General features: G+C 41.5%; 1 protein-coding gene across 1 annotated transcript in view; it reads right to left on the reverse strand.

Moving 5' to 3' along the window:
* COL19A1 (collagen type XIX alpha 1 chain) overlaps positions 1-20,781 on the reverse strand; it is a gene marked incomplete at both ends in the record, with an annotated part of 351,791 nt that overhangs the window by 28,249 nt on the left and 302,761 nt on the right. The window contains 8 exons of the mRNA XM_079716663.1: positions 2,753-2,797; positions 7,881-7,934; positions 10,987-11,013; positions 11,473-11,517; positions 11,603-11,653; positions 14,616-14,660; positions 16,849-16,902; positions 18,295-18,348. Of these exons, the coding sequence (XP_079572789.1) occupies positions 2,753-2,797; positions 7,881-7,934; positions 10,987-11,013; positions 11,473-11,517; positions 11,603-11,653; positions 14,616-14,660; positions 16,849-16,902; positions 18,295-18,348 (375 nt within the window). The remainder of the gene's footprint in view (positions 1-2,752; positions 2,798-7,880; positions 7,935-10,986; positions 11,014-11,472; positions 11,518-11,602; positions 11,654-14,615; positions 14,661-16,848; positions 16,903-18,294; positions 18,349-20,781) is intronic.

The following is a 20,781-nucleotide window of genomic DNA, read 5'->3' on the forward strand; positions in this document are numbered from 1 at the left end:
GTTCATAGTGAGATAGCCTGGAAAGAAACATGGTTGATTTGAAAGGCCGCTTTGTTGAAAGGAGAGGACCCAGCCTACCACAGCCTGGAAAACTGAGGACGGAGAAACCGTGGGCTAGAGAGACCACAGGAGGGATGAGAGAGGAAGACAGGCCAGCAGAGATGGCAGCGGACACGAGCCCAAGCGTCCAGGCCAGGCCTAAGGATCCTGCCTTTGAGAAGGAGCCGCCGCCTGCACCTTGAACCTCATGTGGTTGGAGATGCAGGTGTGGGACGGAGACCATGGCAATCCCAGTAGGTTGCAAGGGAATGGAGAGGGAGGCCCTTTTCTGCACTTGCTGTATGGAACTCTGGGAGCACACCGCCTGGCAGGTCAGCTACAGCTGAGTACCGAAGCGAGGCAGACACAAGGCCCGAGATGGCGTCTGGGCTCCCATCACCCGCCTGCAGCAGGAGCGCCTGGAATCCCACGGACCTGAGTTGGGGGATGTGTTAGGGCTGAAAAAGCCAGGGTCTCAAAGGGTCTTGGCATGGACTCAGGGGTGCAGGGTGCTTGGGCCTGGAGCTCTAGATGAAGATCCCAAAGGCCGGGTAGTGCTGGCAGGGACCTCGGAGGCCCTGGGGAGGGCATGCTGCCCCCTCTGCCCACACGCCGTCCTGGGAGGGAGGGGAGGAAGAGCCCTGGGGAGGGCCGTGGAGGGCCTGAGTACACTAGGAGGAAACAGACAGCTCTGTTCCAGGAAGAGCAGGACCGGGCCGCTTGGCTCTCAGCAGAGGGCTGTGATGTGCTGAGCAGGTAGACACATCCCTGCTTCAACCAGAACCATCACCTTAAAAGTCTTTTATTGTGGTGAAATATACATAACATGAAATCTACCATTTTAACCATTTTATGTGTACAATTCAGTGGTATTAAGTACATTCACACTGTTGTGTAACTGTCACTATTTCCAGAATCTTTGAACTATTTCATTTTCCGAGCCACAGTAAGGTCCAGTTATGAGAGTTGCACTTTTAACTGCCCAGTTGTATGTTTGCAGCGTGCGAAATTCTTACCCTTCCCCATTTCTGTCATTGTCAGTTAATCTTCTTAATGGTGAGATAGGAAAGCTGCATTTTAGGTAAATGTATTACATCTTAGACATCCCAACAAGTGGCAGGCTAGCCTCTAATTTCAATCATGCTGCATCCTTCAAAATATCCGTGGAATTCTTCATTTGGATCGTCTTTCGATCCTGTCACTTATTTTTTCAATACTTTCAATGGTTGCTAGTATGTTTTCTTTGAAGGTAGACTCAGTTTAGGGTAACAGCTGAGAGTAATTTATAGTCCCACCTGAGTGAGCGCTGTGGAGCATTACACTTCATTATACCAGGTGGAAACAAAAACAGGCTGTGAAGGCACCCTGAGAGGCGGGTTGTAGGGGACTCAGGGCAATTCCACAAACAGCTGCGAATATGTTGCTAGGAGTGGTAGTGAGCAGGGGAAGGCATGGAGGAGGGGGATAGTGTGAGCCAGTTGTCGAGAATAATGCTTTCGGGGCTTCCCTGGTGGCCCAGTGGTTGGGAGTCCGCCTGCCGATGCAGGGGACACGGGTTCGTGCCCCGGTCCGGGAGGATCCCACATGCCGCAGAGCGGCTGGGCCCGTGAGCCATGGCCGCTGAACCTGCGCGTCCGTGAGCCTGTGCTCTGCAACGGGAGAGGCCACAACAGTGAGAGGCCCGTGTACCACACACACAAAAAAAAAGAATAATGATTTCGTGTACCAAAAATTCTGCAGTGCTTGCTAAAGAAAATATTTTCATGTTACTTTTACAATCACACTAATACTTCACTTGGTCTAAAGCAGCTAAGTAAGGGGATGTTATCCTTCATATAGGATGCTTTGCTACGGAGTGTGGATGGGTTTTTATTTTTTTGTCGTTAGATTTAGCAACTAAGTAAAGTAGAGTGGCTACCCTCCTTTTGAAGGATGGGGGTGCTGGGGGGGTGGTAGGAGGGTCTGGATGGTGCTGGGTGGAGATGGTAGGGCCCTTTCTTATCTTCCTCATGTTCCTGTGACTGAAGCACATGGTTTCCGTTGACTTTCCTACCCTGGCCCACCCTGCAGGGGCACCTATTCATCAAGCCTGACCACAAAGTTTTAGTTAGAGCCTCATGAATGAAGATCAGAATGATCCCTAGGGCTCAGAGAAATGATTTTAAACTTTCCTGGAGCACTTCCTATTCATCTGGAAAGACCTTGATGAGATTAAAACATTGGACACATTAAACCATTGGACACAGAGAGCAACAAAAATGATTGAGAGGCTGGAAGGGCTAGTTTACGAGGAAACATTAGCAGCAGTAAAGCTCTGCTAATAACACCTGGCTGAGGGAAAACTCAGGCAGATGGCAGCTTAATAAGAAGATCCTGAAGCACATGCCTGAGGATGAGAACTTTGCCTTTTGAGGATCAAGAAACCTTGAACTATGACAGGAATAGAGAAACCCAACAAGTTTCTCAGAGCTGTGCTATCTTAATGCATTGACACAGGTAACTGGGCTTCCCCTTCCCATGTGAAAGTGAGTTGGGGAGAAAACAAAAAACAAAGAAAAAATTTTAAAGATGAAAATAAAGAAAGGAGCATTCTTGAGGTGGGAGAGGGACGGATGTTTCTGCTTTTTAAACCGGAGGTTTAAGGAGTCACCGCGTGCTCCCAGCCCTTCTGACAGTCGGGGCCCGTGAAACCAACGTGAGAATCTGGACTCACCGAGATTCCTGCCACTCCAGGGGGACCTGCCGGGCCTCGATCTCCCTGGAAAAAATGTACTATTTATAATGATATCTATAAAATCTCCACCGATGAAATTAATGCTCAAATAATAATTTGGATTTGGCAAAGCTTCTCTTTGGAACTTATAAATGTTATCTGTATCAGCTGGGTGAAGCTAGAGGCCAGATGGGAAAAGAACAAAATGAAAACTGTAGCCAATGGAACCTACTAAAGTTATCTCTTTCTCTTTTTTTCCCCCATAAAACCAAAGCAAATAATAATCTTAATGAAAACGAGCATTCATGGTATCATTTCTGTGACCTATTCTTTTAAACAGAACCCCATACATACTTACAGGTAGAATCAGTCAACAGTTTTATTCCACATATTCAAAAGTAATTCATTACTAATACTTAAAAGCTAAGCACACTGAATGTCTTCTAAAAAGCTTTTGCTGTACTTGTCTCATTGGATGTAGATTAGAATAAATGTGTTTAGAACTGGGGATTTTGTAGCTTCTCCTCTTCAGGACAATAAGAAGAGCCCTGGAATTGCTCTGAACAGTGGACTGGCTCAACCCTTTTTCCAAAGGCAATGTGGTATTTTAGATAAAGCCGACAAGGCTAAAAATACTTCTGATTATATATGGGGTAATAAAATGGCAATTTTTGTTGAGCAGAATCTACATTAAAAACTTCCTAAGTTCCCTAAGGGACGTAAAAGAAGACTTGATTAAATGGAGAGAGATGTTTTGTTCTTGGAGGGCATGACAGTGCTATAAAGGTGTCATTGCCACCCAGACTAATTTATAAATTAATGCAGTTTTTACAAATTGCGGCTTGATTAAATGATATTAAAGTTCACTTGGGATAATAAATATATTCGAGGATAAGAGAAAAATAAAAGAAGAATAATAAAGAGGTTAGCAATATCGTATTTCAACATACAATAAAGCTATAATAATTGAAATAATGGAATACTGGCCCAAGATTAAGCAGTATATCAATGCAATATAACAGAAACCTCAGAAACAAACCAACATTTATAATAACATTTTAGTAAAGAAAGAGCTGTATTATTCAACAAATAGTGCTAATAACTGAATAATTTCTTTGAAAAAATCTGATTCCCTTCTTTGCATTATACTCCATTAAATTCCACGTAAGGTATATAAAAATAAAATGAATTAATAAGAACTAGAAGAAAATCAAGTCATATTATCTGATTTTGCTTGAGAATGAGAACGAAAGTCATTTAGTGCATAAAGGCAAAATAAGAAATCATAAAGGAAAACAGTTTTACATTTGACCACATAAAAGTTATATTTACATATAGAATAAGATTAAACATAAAAATGAGAGGCAAGGACCAACCAGGATAAAGCCTCTACCATATAAGATAGAAGTAGTATCTTTAATATATAAAGCATAGCTACAGTCAAAAAAAACAACTAGTAGAAAAATGGGTGAAGGATGTAAACAGGGAATCCTTGTCAGTTCCACTGTGCACTTTTTAAAGTACAGGATTTTTACCCTGGAAATGAATATACTGGAGCTTTTCATTCAATGGAAGCATTTGCATATCGGATAAAGGTGAATGTTAAGAGGGCTCGTCTCTTATAAGATGGTTCTTCCAACAATCGGGTCTCACACTTTGAACCACTCTCCCCTAATGGTGTGGCCTCTTATTTCCATAGTTATACCGGAGACCTTGTCAAAAACAATAACCATATCCCTCCATAACCTCCACTGCATGCATTCCAACCTTGGACCACCATCTTCCATCATTCTACATCACCCCCTTGAGTACCTTGAGCCCCCAAAACTTTTGATGTCACCAAGATCTCTAATCCATCTATGATACAAATTTTTCATTATCCTTCATTGCCTAGATGGCCCCTCCTCCTGATTTATCTAGTTTAAATTCCACAGTCACTTGTTATAATCCCTCCCTTGTGTATACTGTTGGCTTCCTGGCCCATTCTTGCTTCTTGCACTCACTTGTCAAAACCGGAGCCTTGTTTACAGCCAGCTCCCCTCCTGGTCTGTGCCTTTGCCTGAGCGGATGTACGTGGTACAGCATCTCACTTCAGTTCATGACCATGAACCTCTAGGGCAACGGTCCCCAGCCTTTTTGGCACCTGGGACCGGTTTTGTGGAAGACAATTTTTCCACAGACTGGGGTGGTGGAGGGGGGACGGTTTTGGGATGATTTGAGCGCATTACATTTATTGTGCACTTTATTTTTATGATTATTACATTGTAATATATAGTGAAATAATTAGACAGCTCACCCTAATGCAGACAGGAGGCGGAGCTCAGGCGGAGCGGCTGTAAATACAGACGAAGCTTTGCTCGTTCGCCTGCCTGCCGCTCACCTCCTGCTGTGCGGCCGGGTTACTAACAGGCCACGGACAAGCCGAGGCCCGGGGGTTGGAGACCCCTGCTCTAGGGGGTTCTGCTCAGCCATCATACTCTGTGGTCCCTGGATTTTCCCTCTCTCTGAGAAGACCTTCTCCTTAAATCTCCAACCTCTTCTCCCTACCACACTCTCAGATGATGAGCTGGACTCCTCCATCTCTGAGAATACTGAAGCAATCAGAAAAGAACCTCTACAGATGCCAACCAATTCATGTGCCCACATACCAGCATCTGTACCCCTGTTCTCTGATTTCCCAATGGTTACCACAGATGAACTATCCATGTTTCTCTCTGAAGCCAAACCCTGCATTTATGCTCTAGGTCCCCTTTCCTCTTCCCTATTTAAGGATGTCATTCCAGCAATTCTCCCGTCTCCTCCTATCTCATCATCCCCCTCCCCTTTCTTCAGCACAGTAACAGTCTGCTACTTCTGTGGTCTTAAAGTTCATTTTAGCAAACCTTGCCCTATCTCCTCCAGCAGCTGCCAGCCCATTTCTTTACTTCCCTTTGCAGCAAAACTCCTTAAGCACTGTTTAAACTGTATTTGCTGTCTCTAAATCTTTTTTTGTCATTCTCTCTTACACCCATTCAAGTCCAGCAATTGGTCCCACCAACACAGTGAAACGGTAATCATTCCTCTGGTGCTACGTGACCTCTATATTGCTGAATCCAGTGTCAGTACTTCGCCGTCCTATGCGACCCCATCCTACTTGACCTATCTGTAGGACTTGAGGCAGATTTTCACTCTCTCTTCTTGCTACGTGATCTTTGCTTGATTTCCAGGAAGCCAACATTTTCTCCTACTTTCCTGGTCAATCCTCCTCAGTCTCCCTTGCTCGTTCCCCCTTTTCTTCCTGATCTTAATGTTGGAGGGCCTCGGGGCTCAGTCCTTGACCCTCTTCCATTTTTTTGAGTGAATAAACAACATTCTTTATGTTTTTAATTTTTTGTCTTTTAAATTAATTTTTATTGGAGTATAGTTGACTGATCCTCTTCTCTTTTAAAAAAATCTACTGTCATTCTCTTGGTGATCTTATCCAGCCTTCTGACTTTCAGACAGTATCTGTATGCTTAGACAAGCAATCTGTATCTCCACGTAGACTCTTTATTATTATTATTATTTTTTATTTTTTGGCTGCACCACGCAGCATGTGGGATTTTAGTTCCCCGACCAGGGATCGAACCCATGCCCTCTGCAGTGGAAGTGTGGATTCTTAACCACTGGACTGCCAGGGAATTCCCTTAGACTCTTTTTTAAACTCCATACCTTTATATTGTACTGCCTACTCAATACCCCCACTTTGCTATCTAATAGATACTTCCGAACTCAGTCCCATGTCCAAAATTCTACTCTGGATCATTGTCTATCTGTAGCTTTCCTCATTTCTGTTGATGACGCCCTGCCATGCCAGTTGCTCAGGTCAACACCATGGAGCCGTCCTTGACTCTTCTCTCAGACCCACATCCCATCGATCCTGTCACTCTGCCTTCACAGCACGTCCATAACCTATCTGCTCCTCAGGACCGCCACCGTTTCTGCTCTTATCTGAGCCGACATCACTCCCCCGTCTACAGGAACAGTGTCTTCCCTGCCCCATCCTCACTCTCCAGCTGTGGGCCCGATCACTCTACTACACAGAAACCACCGCTGGCTCTGTATTCCCTCAGAGTGAAGGATAAAGTCCTTACAATGGCTGGTGAGCCTCTTTATTAATTAGTGCTTCTCAAACTACCTGTGGTGAAGGAGCAGTTTACTTACTTATTTTCTAATGCATCATGATCCAAGGTGAGTCTACTGGTCACATGTTTGGATATCATGGCAACGTCAAAAGTCAAGTTGCCAGACAAGTTGCTTAAATGCTTTCTCTCCATCTCTGTACTCACCTTGCCCCAGAATCCATAACAAGTCTGCAGACTGGCACTGGCCCTGCACTGGTCAGTGAGTAGCACTGACCGCAACATGGCGGGGCTGCTCCTAACTGCCACCCCACCTCTCTGACCTCATCTCCTACCATACCCCCTCGCTCACTCCCCAGGTCTCCTTGGATGCACCAGGAATGCTCTGTCTCAGGGCATTTAGACCTGCTGTCTTTTCTTCTTTAAAAAAATTTTTTTAGTTGTATATATTTAAGGTGTACAACATGATGATTTGATATACGTATACATTGTGAGATGATCACCACAATCAAACTAATTCACATCCCCATCACCTCACACAGGTCACTGTGTGTGTGTGTGCATGTGTGTGTGGTGAAAACGCTTAGCAGGTTTCAAGCGTACAGTTTAGCACGGTTACCTAGTGTCACCTTGTTATACACTACATCTCTAGAACTTACTCATCTTGCCTGGAACATTCTTCATTCTGGCTTGAGGGGGCTTGGCTAACTGCCCCCTACCTCTTCCAAGTCTTTGCTCTGTTTTTGCTTTCTCAGACCACCCGATTTAAAATGATACCCTTTCCTTCCGCACTCCTGATGCCCTTAACCTGCCTCTACTTTTTCTTTCCACAGCACTTACCAACAATATTATTTAGTTATTTGTGTTTATTCTTTTAGTTTCTGTATCCCCTTCTTAGAACATAATTTTTGTCTCTTTTGTTCCCTTATACATCCCCAAACCTAAAACAGTTCCTGGTCCAGCAGTAGGTGCTCCATAAACATTTTTGAATGTTGAATCAGTGATCACACATCTAACCCTGCACTTACCTTTATACCAGGAAATCCTTCTAATCCTGGCAACCCCATCGCACCAGGTTCTCCCTGTTAGATATGAACATAAGAACACAGAAGCAATGGTCAAAAGATTTTTTAAGCATTGATTTCAAAAGCAAAGATAGTTTTTGCCTAAAAAATACTCCCTCAAACATCAATTGGTAATTTAGCAAGTAAATAGTATGCTCTATTTTCAAGCATCTGTATTCTTGCACTTGATATTTGGAAACAGTTTGAAAATAATGCTATTCCCTGGAGAAGTATGAGTATCTTTTCTAATTAATTGTTTTTATCCTGATGAAGAATCTGCTCTGAATAAATCCCTCTAGTCAGTGCTAACTCCAATTTCAATAAGAATTAGAAGGAAAGACTGGGCTTTAATAAACTTTGCCAATTTCTAAGGTACCTAAGCCTTCTAGATTATCAGAAAACAGGACTAAAGTCTTTAAGAGTGGATGAAGATGGAGCTCTCAAAGTTTATCATCCCTCAATATTTCCTGGAGCTGGACATGAATTGTGGATGCTTCAGAGGACAGCCCAGGAGCAGTTATTTATGATGGCTGACTGAGAGGAGACAGGTAAGCATTTCTGCTAAAAAAAAAAAAAAAAAAATCTGTTACATATGCTGGTGTCTGGTCCCAGATGACTGGAACCTGTAGGTCCTCAAGGAACCCATTTAGAAAGGTCAGGGTGAAGGAAGCTGCCAACTTTGAACAATAAACATTAGGGGTTTTAAATTAAGAGAGATAAAGTGGATAGTTTGATACCTCCTTGTTAATGAATTAATGTTAACTGCAAATATTTTCTTAAGACACTGGATGTTTTCAACATAATCACATAGAAAAGGTAGCTTCCCAAGGCCATTCTCTGTAAATGTATTTTTGCATGCCTAATTCTAATCTGCTTCAAAAATATTACCAACACTCTAACTTCCATTATGATTTATGATATTGTCCTTATCACGGGATGCTTAATGAGGAAGCATATCATTTGATCCTTTCTTTGCTTCAAAAGCCTTTTTAAACAACTACCAATATGTAACCTGTCAATCAGAAAAAAAAGATGTTCAGATTCTATTCTGCATGAAGCTGTGTAATAGATGCTCTGGGTTATTGATAAAGGAAATAAGCTCTTTGATTTTCTTTGCTTATATTCTCAATTATCCTTAGGACAGAGGAATTGGTTGGACAGTGCTCAACCAATCAAGCAATGTTTGTTTGAAAGTAGCTAATAATAAATATTTAATTGAAAGCCAATTATAAATTGAATACCAAGGGAATGAAATGGAGTGCCTCAGAAGATAATAAATTCAATTAAGGGTAATTTTTATCTGTAAAGGTTCACTGAGAAGATTAGAAACAGTGGTACAGATCTGGTGTCCTGGGATTTGAAGGTTGCTGGAAGAGTATATCTCCCCACACTTACCCCAATGGGACTCTTCCATTTTCTGCTCTGTGACTTGTGACTCCACCATTCCTGGCTTATCTATCTCTATGCTATGAGGTAGTCTTTCTCTATTCGGGGCAACTGGTCGGAAATGAGTTGCCCGGTGGTGATGACATGGAGTCCAAAGGAATATTCTAAAGTTTTATCTAAGATAAACCTGAAGGTTTACTCGGTAGTTAATTTCATGATTCCACATTTCTGTTTTTGTGCTTCACCCACTTAATTCACATCTCTAAAAGCAAGGAACGTCGTCCACTTAGTTTTTATTCTTTATTCTTTGTTGCAGCTAAAAAATTTTGAAGCCTAATCTCTTCAAATTCTACTCCACGCTGTCTACATTTTTGTTGCCACGCACTTTCGAATCCAAGTGAATTATAATTTATCCTTTATTATAATACTTTTTAAAAAGGTTTCTCACCTTAATCTACAGTTACTAATTTAAAAACTTGGGTGTTCCAGAAAAGTCAGCGAGAAGCCTACGTGTCCCTGGATGATTCAGAGGGGATGCTTGTGTGTGTGAGTATGAGAAGGAAAGACCAGGAGGAAATTTTTATCAATAAGATGAAAGAAGATTCAAATTGGAATGAAGGATATGCGGGGGGAGGTGAAAGCATTAAAAAACGTTACAGATGAAGAAAGCACAGCATGAGTAATGAAACAACGGAAACTTCTAAATGACATATTTGGGGTTTGGAAAATGCTACAAACTGGGCATTTCATAGGGGAAAACAAATTGGCTTTTAATATATATTGCCCAATAACAAAAAATAAGCTCTTTCATGCATCTCCTTTGAAAATCTATTTAGATGTAAAAAGATTGCTTTTTATGGCTCTTCTTTTGCTTGTTTAAAATTTATTCATCTAGTTTTACCAAACTCCACTGCAATGAAAGGGCCTGCAATTTCTTCCCACGGCAATGGAAAGTGGTTTGAAAGTTTATTTCAGTTTCAGATACATCTGAGTTTCAAGTATATACCCAAAGGTTAAAGGACATAGAAATGAAATATGAAGGACAGGACACATGCCTGAAAAGGACATGACAGGAAAATCTGCCAAGGAATAAAGGGAATCGAATTGCATTTGGCAGAACTTTTACAGTGCCACTCCATGGCTGAGAAGGATGCTTAACAATCATTATCCTTCGGAAGGCTGGAGCACAGGATCTCTTCCCAGGTGGAGGGGTGACCTGAAACATCGCTCCTAATAAGCAGGATTCTGACAGCGCACCACATCACCTCCAGAACAACTGCCTAAGACAGTCAAAGCAAATGAACAGTCCCTGTCTTGTTGTAGTGTCAGTGGGGGAGATTACAGACCTATTAAGCAATTTCTTTCCAATAAATAGTTTTCTCCCATGATCTACTTAACATGGAATCAATCATCAAAATAGTCCTATCAGAAGACAGTGTCCTATTTCTCAGGAGCTTTATATGCATCTTCCTCCAGCCCAGGGTGATTTTCAAAATCACACTGATGGAAGAGCGTCAAGGGCAGGGACACATCAGGACCGAGGCATCCTGAAACGAGGAGGTGCCCGCTTCCTCCATGTAACCAAAGGACATCTCAGAAGGCAGGCATCTCTCCTGAAGGTCTTCTTTCAAACTCGAATAAAGATTTATTTTCTAAATGACACAAAACATGGGAATAAACATACCACTGGGCCAGGATCACCTTTGGGGCCCTATAAGAAAAATATGAGAAGTTATCTTGAAAATAAGGACCGAAGCAAACTTACAAACTATGAAGAATTTTTATCCAATTTGCTTTAATACACATAAAAATATCTGCAAGTTTTGTTTTGCTATGGTTTGGATTTGAAGCATAATAAGATGAGGAAATATAACTTGATGGAACTCCCATGACGGTGATTGCTTGGACATTGATTTAGTTCTCAGATTTCCAAAAAGTGGCACCACTACGCAGAAGGCTGTTTTCCTTTATTTTGACTGTGTACATTTTCCCAATGTTATTATAATTGGATTCATTTATTTCCTCCTGCAGAAAATTTTCTTTATATTTGTAACACATACTTTTCAGTGAACTTAGGAGGTCTTTGTGTGTGTGTGTGTGTGTGTGTGTGTGTGTGTGTGTGTGAGGCTGCTCAGCTAAAATATTCTTGGTGATAAACAACTGTACTCACAGGGGGGCCAGGTGGCCCTGGAAAACTGGGAGCATTCACACCTCCCTTCAAAAGAAAAAGACAAAGGTGAGAAGAATTTGTAGTAACCCATAGCCGGAACGTGATTTTATGTAATTAGAAAAGTAAATACCTGGATTTTATATAAACTGCTCATTCCATTTCCTTCATTGAATGGTACACCCTTAGAAGAGAAATGAAACATGGAGTTATCCTTTGAAGCTAATAGTGAGCATCTCTACCTTTTGTTGTTTCACCAAATGATATTTTTCCTACTCTATTTTAGAAACTGAGTTTAATGTTATCGGTAAAAATTATAATGCTCCCATTTTTGGTTCTTCTAAAGCAAATGTAGAAGAAAAAACCAGAAGGCATGTGAACTCCACCTGGAGCACGCGCACACACTTTGGGTGGAGCTGTGATGAACGTGCCGGCTTGACAGATGAGACACTAATGCATTCAGAGGAAAATATTTGCTCATTAAAATTCAGTTTCTGAATTGCAATTTATGCTAACTGTTTACAGCCTGCTGACCTGCAGGCCCTAACACAGGAGTGCTGATGAAGATGTGAATAGGGAACAATTTGGCTACTGAAAGGTAATTTTTTTCCACACTCTCTTCATACTAAATAGAAAATTAAGGGAAATGGGGGAGATGATGTTACTCACAACCCTGCATGGATGTTTCTACAAAAACATATTCTTTAGAACAATAGGGAACAGGAACTTCCTAATAAATTGACCTGTGAAGGCAAAGTCCCAGAGTAACTAACACTTAAAGAGAACGAATCTGAGAGGCTTTCAAAATCATACATTTTGGCATTCAGGAAACATTTTCATATGAAAATTTTAGCTAGGATCTTCTAGCCTTCTTTTTAAAAATTCCCACAGAATCATAACCTGCGTTTTCCTTTGCTGTGATTTCCACGCTTCAGCTGCAAAACTGAAGAGCCATCATTGCCGTTTTGGGACCATGGTGGTCAGTGGTGCTCAGGGCGCATGATTTGCATGCATCTTCCAAACACTCGTGAAGGAAGGAAAAATGCTCTGTTCATTTATTCCTTCAGTATTTCACTCGTTCATTGGACAACTGCTGAATGTCTACTGTATTTAGTCCTGGAGGGGGAAGGATACTTTTGTCTGAGATTTCCAGGGCCGCAGGGGGGTGGTTCACAGAAAAGACAACATTTAATTTGTTTTGAAGAATAGTTTCGGAGAATCGGGGTGGGGGGCTAGGGAGATTTCTTAAGTCCATCGTAAAATAGAGGTCCCTTTTGGGAGCTCATGTTGTATTTTGCTGTTCTGTCCACAGGGGAGGGAGGGTATTTTAGTGTTTGAGCCTCAAATGCTGCCTGCCTTGCTTCCTTGTCAAGGGAGAAGGTAAGTCAAACAAAAATGAAGAGCATGTTTAGGGAAACAGAGCGCCAGTGTATTCACTGACGTGCGCAAACGTGCGATTGCATGCAGACTAGCGATGTATCTTTGTTGTCTTCAGCATCTCAAGAAACTCTTATCAGTGGAGAAAGCTGAGACGTGAAACTGCACGGCAGCCATACCCTTCCTGTCTCTTGTTTTTAGATGAGGATGGTACTTAAGGTGAGGACTTGGGCCATTTCAGGGCGTTACTCAGTTTTCCTGGATGTCTCCCTTGCATATAGGAAGCACACATGTTATTAAACTTCTGATTTTTTTTCTCCAAAAAAAAAACAAAGTCATGGATGAATTTTGCCCCTTCTGGGGGAGTCTGGCTTCTTCACCTCTCCCTCTGAGGCAGGTGGGAAAGAACGCTTGGCCGGACGGACGCTGTGATGCTGTTTGAGCGAGACCCCACTTGAGGGCAGACTTGCTCCGGAGAGAGGCCCCTGTCCTCCCCAGCCTCCCGACAATGTGCACGTCTGTCTCAATCCCTAGCACGAAAGCAACGGTGGCCCTTGTACATTTCATTCACTAGGCGCCATATAAATAGAATCTCCTTGCATCTCGGGCATCATGGATGGTAATGAACACACACAGCACACCACAATTTTTCTACCAACTCACACTGCCGGAAGGGATGTCTTTTTACAGCCCCTGTCTTTTCTGTGAATGAGGCTCGTTGAGGTTAAATGACTTTCCCAGGGTCCCCCAGGCAGGAAGTGGAGAGTAGGGGTGCACAGTCACTTGAACTGAGTCCACAGCAGGGAGGCCCCCAGCCTGCAAATCCGAGCAGTGTGCCTCAGGGCTGAGCTAATGCGGGAATCAGGGCTCCCCTAAGCCACCCTGGCTGTCATTCACATTTATACATAAAACTCAGATGACTTTTATCCTTGAGAATATCTAAATGTAGTCTGACCTCTGAGTCCTAAAAGCCTTTTTTTGATTTCAACTATAGGACATTCTGAAAAAGGCAGAAGTATAGAGATAGTAAAAAGACCAACAGTTTCTAGCGGCTTGACGGACAGGGAGGTGAGCAATGAACAAGTGTAGCACAGGACGTTTTCAGGGCAGTGAAACTGTTCTGTCTGGTACTGTAACGGTGGATACATGAGATTATGCACTTATCAAAACTAATGGACCATACAACCGAAAAAGTAAACCCCGAGGTCAACTATAGAGTTTAGTTAATACTAATGTATCAGTATCAGTTCCTCAACTGTAAAAAATTCTACTCTAAGAAAGAAATTATATTACCTGGATAGTTAATGTGACAAATAATATTTCTCAACATATAATTCATAATAATAATTTTGTTATACACGCCACTGAAAAATCATTATATCAGAGTTAGAAGGATCTTTATACATATGTTTTTGGTTTTTAAGCCGAGGTAAAATTCACATACCATAAAGTTTATACTTTTAAAGAGTACAATTCCACACGAATGTAAGATATTAATGATAAGGGAAACTGCGTGTGTGTGGCAGGACCATATGGGAACTCTTTGTATTTTCTGTGAAATTTTCCTGCAAACATAAACAATCATCCCCCAAAAAAAAGTCTATTTAAAAAAACAACAAAAAAAGTAAAATCCTTTTTTTTTTTCTTTTCCATTATGGTTTATTACAGGATATGGAATATAATTCCCTGTGCTATACAATAGGACCTTGTTGTTTATATAAGCCTGAAGTAGATGCATGAATTTATGTTTTAAACCTGAAACAACTCACAGGTGGTCCAGGTGGTCCGGGTCTCCCAGGGGGTCCCTCGCTGCCCTGCAAGGGGGTACACAGACCAACATCAACGGCTTAGACATTTCTACTCCAGGTTTATGAACCCGACTGTGCTTGCTCAGAGAGCCACATTCTGAAGTCAATATGACTTGTCATTTTGTTCACCCTTGCAAAGTCTTATTCAGCGGGGCTTTTCCCTTCACCTGGAGAATTAACATTACTAGACCACGGGAAAGGTAAATGCCTTTTCCCACAGGCATTCGGATCCTCACGGTGTGAGCGCCAGGGATGAAGCTTATTTTTAGATGGAGCCAGACAAGCAGGTGACCAGGTCTTGGACTTCGAGTGCAGCTGGGGGAACTCTCCCCACATGGGGGGGTGGGCAGAGCACACTTCCTGAAGGCTGGGGCAGCTCAGGGACACGGCTCTTTGGGTCAGACCCTTGCTCCTAGCCTCACCTCCACCACCTTCATCTTTTGGGAACCAGAGAGGGCATCCACATGCTTTGACTGAAGTGGAAAATCACAACCTGTGTGTGTGTGCAGGAGGAAAACCTTCTTTCACATCCTAAGTGAATATCAGGCATGTCCCACTGAGCAGAAGTGACCATGGTACAACGCTGTATAAGGGAAATGTTCTTTACAATGTAAACAGCCTCAGACATTCTGCTTCCAGGCAAAGCAGACTGAAAATGAAATGTGTGAGAAATGCATTCAAGTTGAAACTTGAGAAATGGGATTTCATCTATATTTTGATAAAACATAGGATGCTTATTGGTCCATGATAAACAGAGGTATGATACTCCTTTTGGTGCCTTTAACTAGTTTTTCCTGTAACTGCTTTTTTTTTTGGAATAATAGCCTCATAAAATCTTTTGAGTCCCTCAATATCAGGGGCGATGGCAAGAAATGGTTAATTAAAAAAGAATCCAGAGAGAGTAAAATTCCTACTTTAAAATGCCCAAGAATTCTGAGGGATTTTAGTCTATTTTCATAAATTTGATGAAAGATTTCATTCCAATCTCCCCATTTTTTCAGTAACCAAAGAATCCTAGAAACCTTTTGATTGTACCTTTATCAAGAAAAACCAACTGTAAAGTTTTTCCTGCAATGCATCTGCCTGAGAAGGAGTGACCATGAGTATACTGTATCTTTTCCCAAACTGCTCTGATGGAGGCTCTCTCTCTAAGACACATGGGGCTCTGCTGGCAGTGTCTTTCAGAGAATCATGTCACGGTTCTCATGAACTGTGAGAGGACAACAAACAAGGAAAATATGCGCCTATTGAAAGGACTTCTTTTTCCCGGCACAATTAATAGTCATATGTTCATTCTGTGCCCCAAAGCTCATCTCAGTGTGGAATTCTCATTAACTTCAGAAGGCAAATCTCTGACTGAATAATTTCCATCAAGAACAGATCAAAAAGGCTGGTGGAGGTGAGCAGGCTCCCTGGGATGCTATCAGAGAAACTGTGCTGAGGCTGTCCAGAAGAAGCACGTTGTTGCCTTTCAGTCTGGGGGGATTCCTTTGCTCCTTGATGCCATTATGCCCTACTGTGGTCATTTTGGGGTAGAAGCCACTTGAGTGGCTCACATGGGCTCCGGATTCTTAAATTTCTCTCATCCAAAGAGTTAGTCTGTGTGACTCATGTGCTGGCTCTATCACACTGTGGGTGACACTTTAGATCCTAAATTGGGTAACTGTGTGATCTTCCTGCTGACCACAGCAACCCATCTGTCCTGTCAACCGGACTCCCCAGGAAGCAAGTTGTGTGGGTTCTTTTGCGGATCTCCCCTACGACCCTCTAAGGACAGAACTTGTAGATTTTCTCAGCAAGCACATCATTTACTGGAATCCTGGTTCTGAGAGCTAGCCTCCTGTCGGGAGCCTTGGCCCCTGCGGCTGGACTTCCAGATACAAACTACCTTCCTGCGCCTCATCAGGAGGCGGCCCTCACCCCATCCTTCCCCACGGTGGATACCCAGGACACTGAGTCCAGCTTGGACGTTTGCTGTGTGGCACCTATGTGCTATTCATCCTCTTCCCTGGGAACATATCTCTTGTCTTCAGACCAATTTTGGGACCTATGTCTTTCCAAGCCCACTGCCCTGACATCACTCCTATAGTACCTTGAGGCTTTGCTTGATTTTATGGATTTCTCTGTAAGTAGGCTCACCTTGCCTCCATCCCAAGCCCCAATTTGGACAGTAAGTGAGGCTTTCCCTCTGTACCTTGTCACCCTTTGTTCCCGAGGGGCCAGGATGTCCCGTTCTTCCCAACAAGCCCTGTAAAACACAAAACTAAGTTTGTTACAGAAACAACAACTAAATGGCCAAGGGTATTGGAAGTTGGTTGCTCAAACTGATACATTTTGAAGGTCATTTGATCCTAATTAAATTAGTCCTATAAGCTTATATTTCTTCAGGCTGATACAGCAGCTGTATCCTGCTGATAAGCCCTTGGAAGGATAAAATTTGTATTTGTGGTTGCTTTTTCACCTTTGCCAACCACATTTAATGACCTTAATTGGAATTTTTTAAAACATTTAAGAATTTAGCCTTGCTGTTTAAATGGCAATTTACATAGCATTATGCCTTCCTAAATGAGCTATAATTTTGGTGGTGATCAACATTTTAAGTACTTCACAGAGCAGAATTAACAAGGTGAGTTATGCGATCTGCATTTTATCAATGGAAAATAAAATTGTTTAAATTCTTCTTTGAGAATAGAGTTAGCTATCATTTCCATGGCTCCTTTCACAACTCTTTCTCTTAACTTTTAATTTTAGTGTACAATTTAGAGCCAGGTTTGTTCTATATAACTGTGGTGAAAGCATAAAAGGTAAAATTTTCATTATGGCAAACCCATGTTTCAAAACTTGAAAGAACATGATTACATGCTTACATACCATTTGCCTAGTCACTCTAAGAAGGAAAGAGTTGGAAAAATTGAGGCTTGAGTAGGGTTGCTAGAGTTAGCAAATAAAAATACAATATTTGGGACAAACATGCTATGAAAGTATTTATTTACATGAAATTCAAATTGTACCTCGTGTCCTGTATTTTAACTGGCAACCCTAGATTTGAGCTCTGCTTTAATGATAGACTGGGTTTAGCAGGTGGGAAAGGAAAAAAGATTGTTTTAAGCAAACAGGGTAACTGAAGACAAAAAGGCCCTGATGCTGTGTTTGAGAGAGACAGCGGAAAAAAGTGCCAACTAAAGTAGAGCGTATTTTAAGTCAGAAACAGGAATAAAAGTAAATTGAATCTGATAATCCTTGACCCATTTTTTTTCTGTCTAGAGAATAAATTCTTAGTTTATGGCGCTTAAAAATGTAAGGGTGTAACCATCTGAATATCTGTCCCTAAGGTTGATGCCAGAAAAATTATAGCTAAAAAAGATAACGCTCCTCTACATCCAACGTCTATTCAAATAGACTTGCATCATTACAGTCTGCTTTCTGGTCTGGTAGAATTTTCATGACAAGTCTCCACAATCCCGAGCAGCCTTAAGGAATACTAACAAAAATCTGAGATGTTGGATGCTACTTTCCCCAGCAATAGCTGCATAATCCACACAGAGGAACAGAGAATAAAAAGCAATAAAGAATGTTAGTTCACTTTGCATCATACCAGCAGATATGGACTGTGAGTGAAACCATTTTAGCAAATACTTACAGGGGGTCCAGTTGGGCCAGGAGCACCTGGAAGGCCCGGAACGCCTTGAAGACCCTAAAAGAGATAGTTCCTACCATAAAATCTGTTATATCATTGGAAACAAAGCATTTTAGTTCATCAAATATATATATATATTTTTACGGTACGCAGGCCTCTCACTGTTGTGGCCTCTCCCATTGCAGAGCACAGGCTCTGGATGCGCAGGCTCAGCGGCCATGGCTCACGGGCCCAGCCGCTCCGCGGCATGTGGGATCTTCCCAGACCAGGGCACGAACCCGAGTCTCCTGCATCGGCAGGCGGACTCTCAACCACTGTGCCACCGGGGAAGCCCTAGTTCATCAAATATTTTGACGATTGAAAACTACCCATCTTTGTTGGCTAATCAAGAAACATTTGTCATCTGCAAGCACCTGTTTTCTAAGAGTAAGGATGGCGAGCTAAAATTCCACGACATGGAATTTGTTACAAACATAATTTAATGTGTTGGTGATTCATAGAACATTTCTGATCTCCCAGAGCCCCTCCATTGACAATAGCATCTTTGAGAAACCGGCACTGCTGAAGCATGAAAATACAAATTTCAAACGAGCAGAATGCCATCAAAGAAATACATGGTTACACTATGCTTTTTTCAGCTGATGGAACAACAGACTCTGTTTTATGATACAGTATTTAGTTTAGCCGGCCAGTTCATTATAAGAAATACAGCTCATCGGCGAATTTAAATTTAGAACCCTTTAATGGCTTAAGGGTAAAAGTGAAGAGATAGCTTCTTAGGCCCTGCCTAAGATTTGCAGCATCATGCTAATTATACTGGATACATTTATATATTCAAGGAAGAATTGGTAAGATTAACTGATAACTCGTGTAATTAATTTGTTCCTTTACCAAGTAAGTCAACAAAAGAATATTAGTTAAATAAGTTACATAAAATCCGTAATATGAAATGCTTTGCAACTGTTAAAATCATGTTTCAAAAGCTATTGAATAACAAAGAAAAGGAAACGTTATAAAGCGTTACATAGAGTAAGGTCCAAATTATTAAAAAATTAGAAATGCACTTCATAAAATATGAGACTGATAGAGGCTCATAATGCCTTATCTGGAAACTTTAGTGTCAGGTGTGTTTCAGGGTTCTGAATTTTCAGAGTTGTTTCAAAGGAAACACAGTGCTCATACTGGATATTACATAACACTCCCATGGCACCTGAGGCAGCACCTGCTAATAAACACACAAATATTTCTATAGCAAAACATATGATAGTCTCACCAAGTGGGATAAACAGACTAGCTCCATATGGCTTCAGGTCAGATTTTGCTGCCAAATAAATTCGCTGTAAACTTGGGAAAAATTTCCTGGGTTTTCAGAGGCATTTGAACTTTGGAATTGTGGATGAGGGGTTGTGGACAATAATATGACTTTTACCAACAGTCGGAGAAGTACAAATAGGAATAAGTTTTGTCTTTTTAGTGCTTTTGTGTATTTCTTGAATTTTCTATAAGGAACTCAGATGACTTCTACAATGGGAAAAATATACTTTTAAATACCCTTTATTATTTCAGATAACCATATGACGTGTCAATTTCTATTTTGAACGGTTCCACTTTTTCAGGATTGAATTTTCTTTACTGAGTAATCCTAAAAGGATTCATTCATTGTTATAATAAATTCCTTTACCCTTTACTGTGATGAAATATGCATTTCATACATATTATAAATACCAGGTGAAGTGACCATGGTAAAATTGCTACATAGTTATATATGGGAGCTCTAGAGGAACAAAGTTCTACAGGATCAAGGTTCTTTGCATCAATGGGATTAAGGACCAAGCTCTGCCAGGTCTGTCCATCTAATGCCTAATGGGATCATATATTCCTTCAGGTTTTTCCACGTAATGGGAGGTGAAGAAATGCTGGAAAGGCTCTCCTTGAACGTGCTGAAATTCCCCATGTAACGAGAGTCTTGGGTAAAATGTTATGTATACTTGTGTTAATGTGGACATATACTTTCTTCAAGATGGTATCATCCTCACTGGTAACGCTCAGTGTGTGTGTGTGTGTGTGTGCGCGCACACGCACGCATGTGCACGCATGTGCCCATGTGCATTTGTGGGCGGTACACATTGGCATGTTGTATTGACTCTTTTCATTCCCCCACCATTAACTTGTATATGGGGTTATAAGTGGAAAGGAAACAAATTTCCTTTGGGAATAGGTCTCTAAATGTCTGGAGATTATAAATGCTATGCCACAAATTGCTTTATCTCAAAACACCCACATTTCCATAAAATTCTCTCTGTATGTACGTGTATAAGATATGTGTGTTCATATGTATTCTTTTTTTTTTTTTTTGCTACTTTTAGTCTCAACACTGAATCAGTCTAGAGATGCTGAGTGAGTCTTTAGGTAGTCCAGTTTATAAGCTTGGAACTCACTAACCTTTGATGACCACATTAAACTTTAAAGTAAACCTCAGTCCATAAATAA

This window comes from Hyperoodon ampullatus (genome assembly GCF_949752795.1).
Source record: "Hyperoodon ampullatus genome assembly, chromosome: 12".
In the NCBI taxonomy this organism is placed as follows: domain Eukaryota; kingdom Metazoa; phylum Chordata; class Mammalia; order Artiodactyla; family Ziphiidae; genus Hyperoodon; species Hyperoodon ampullatus.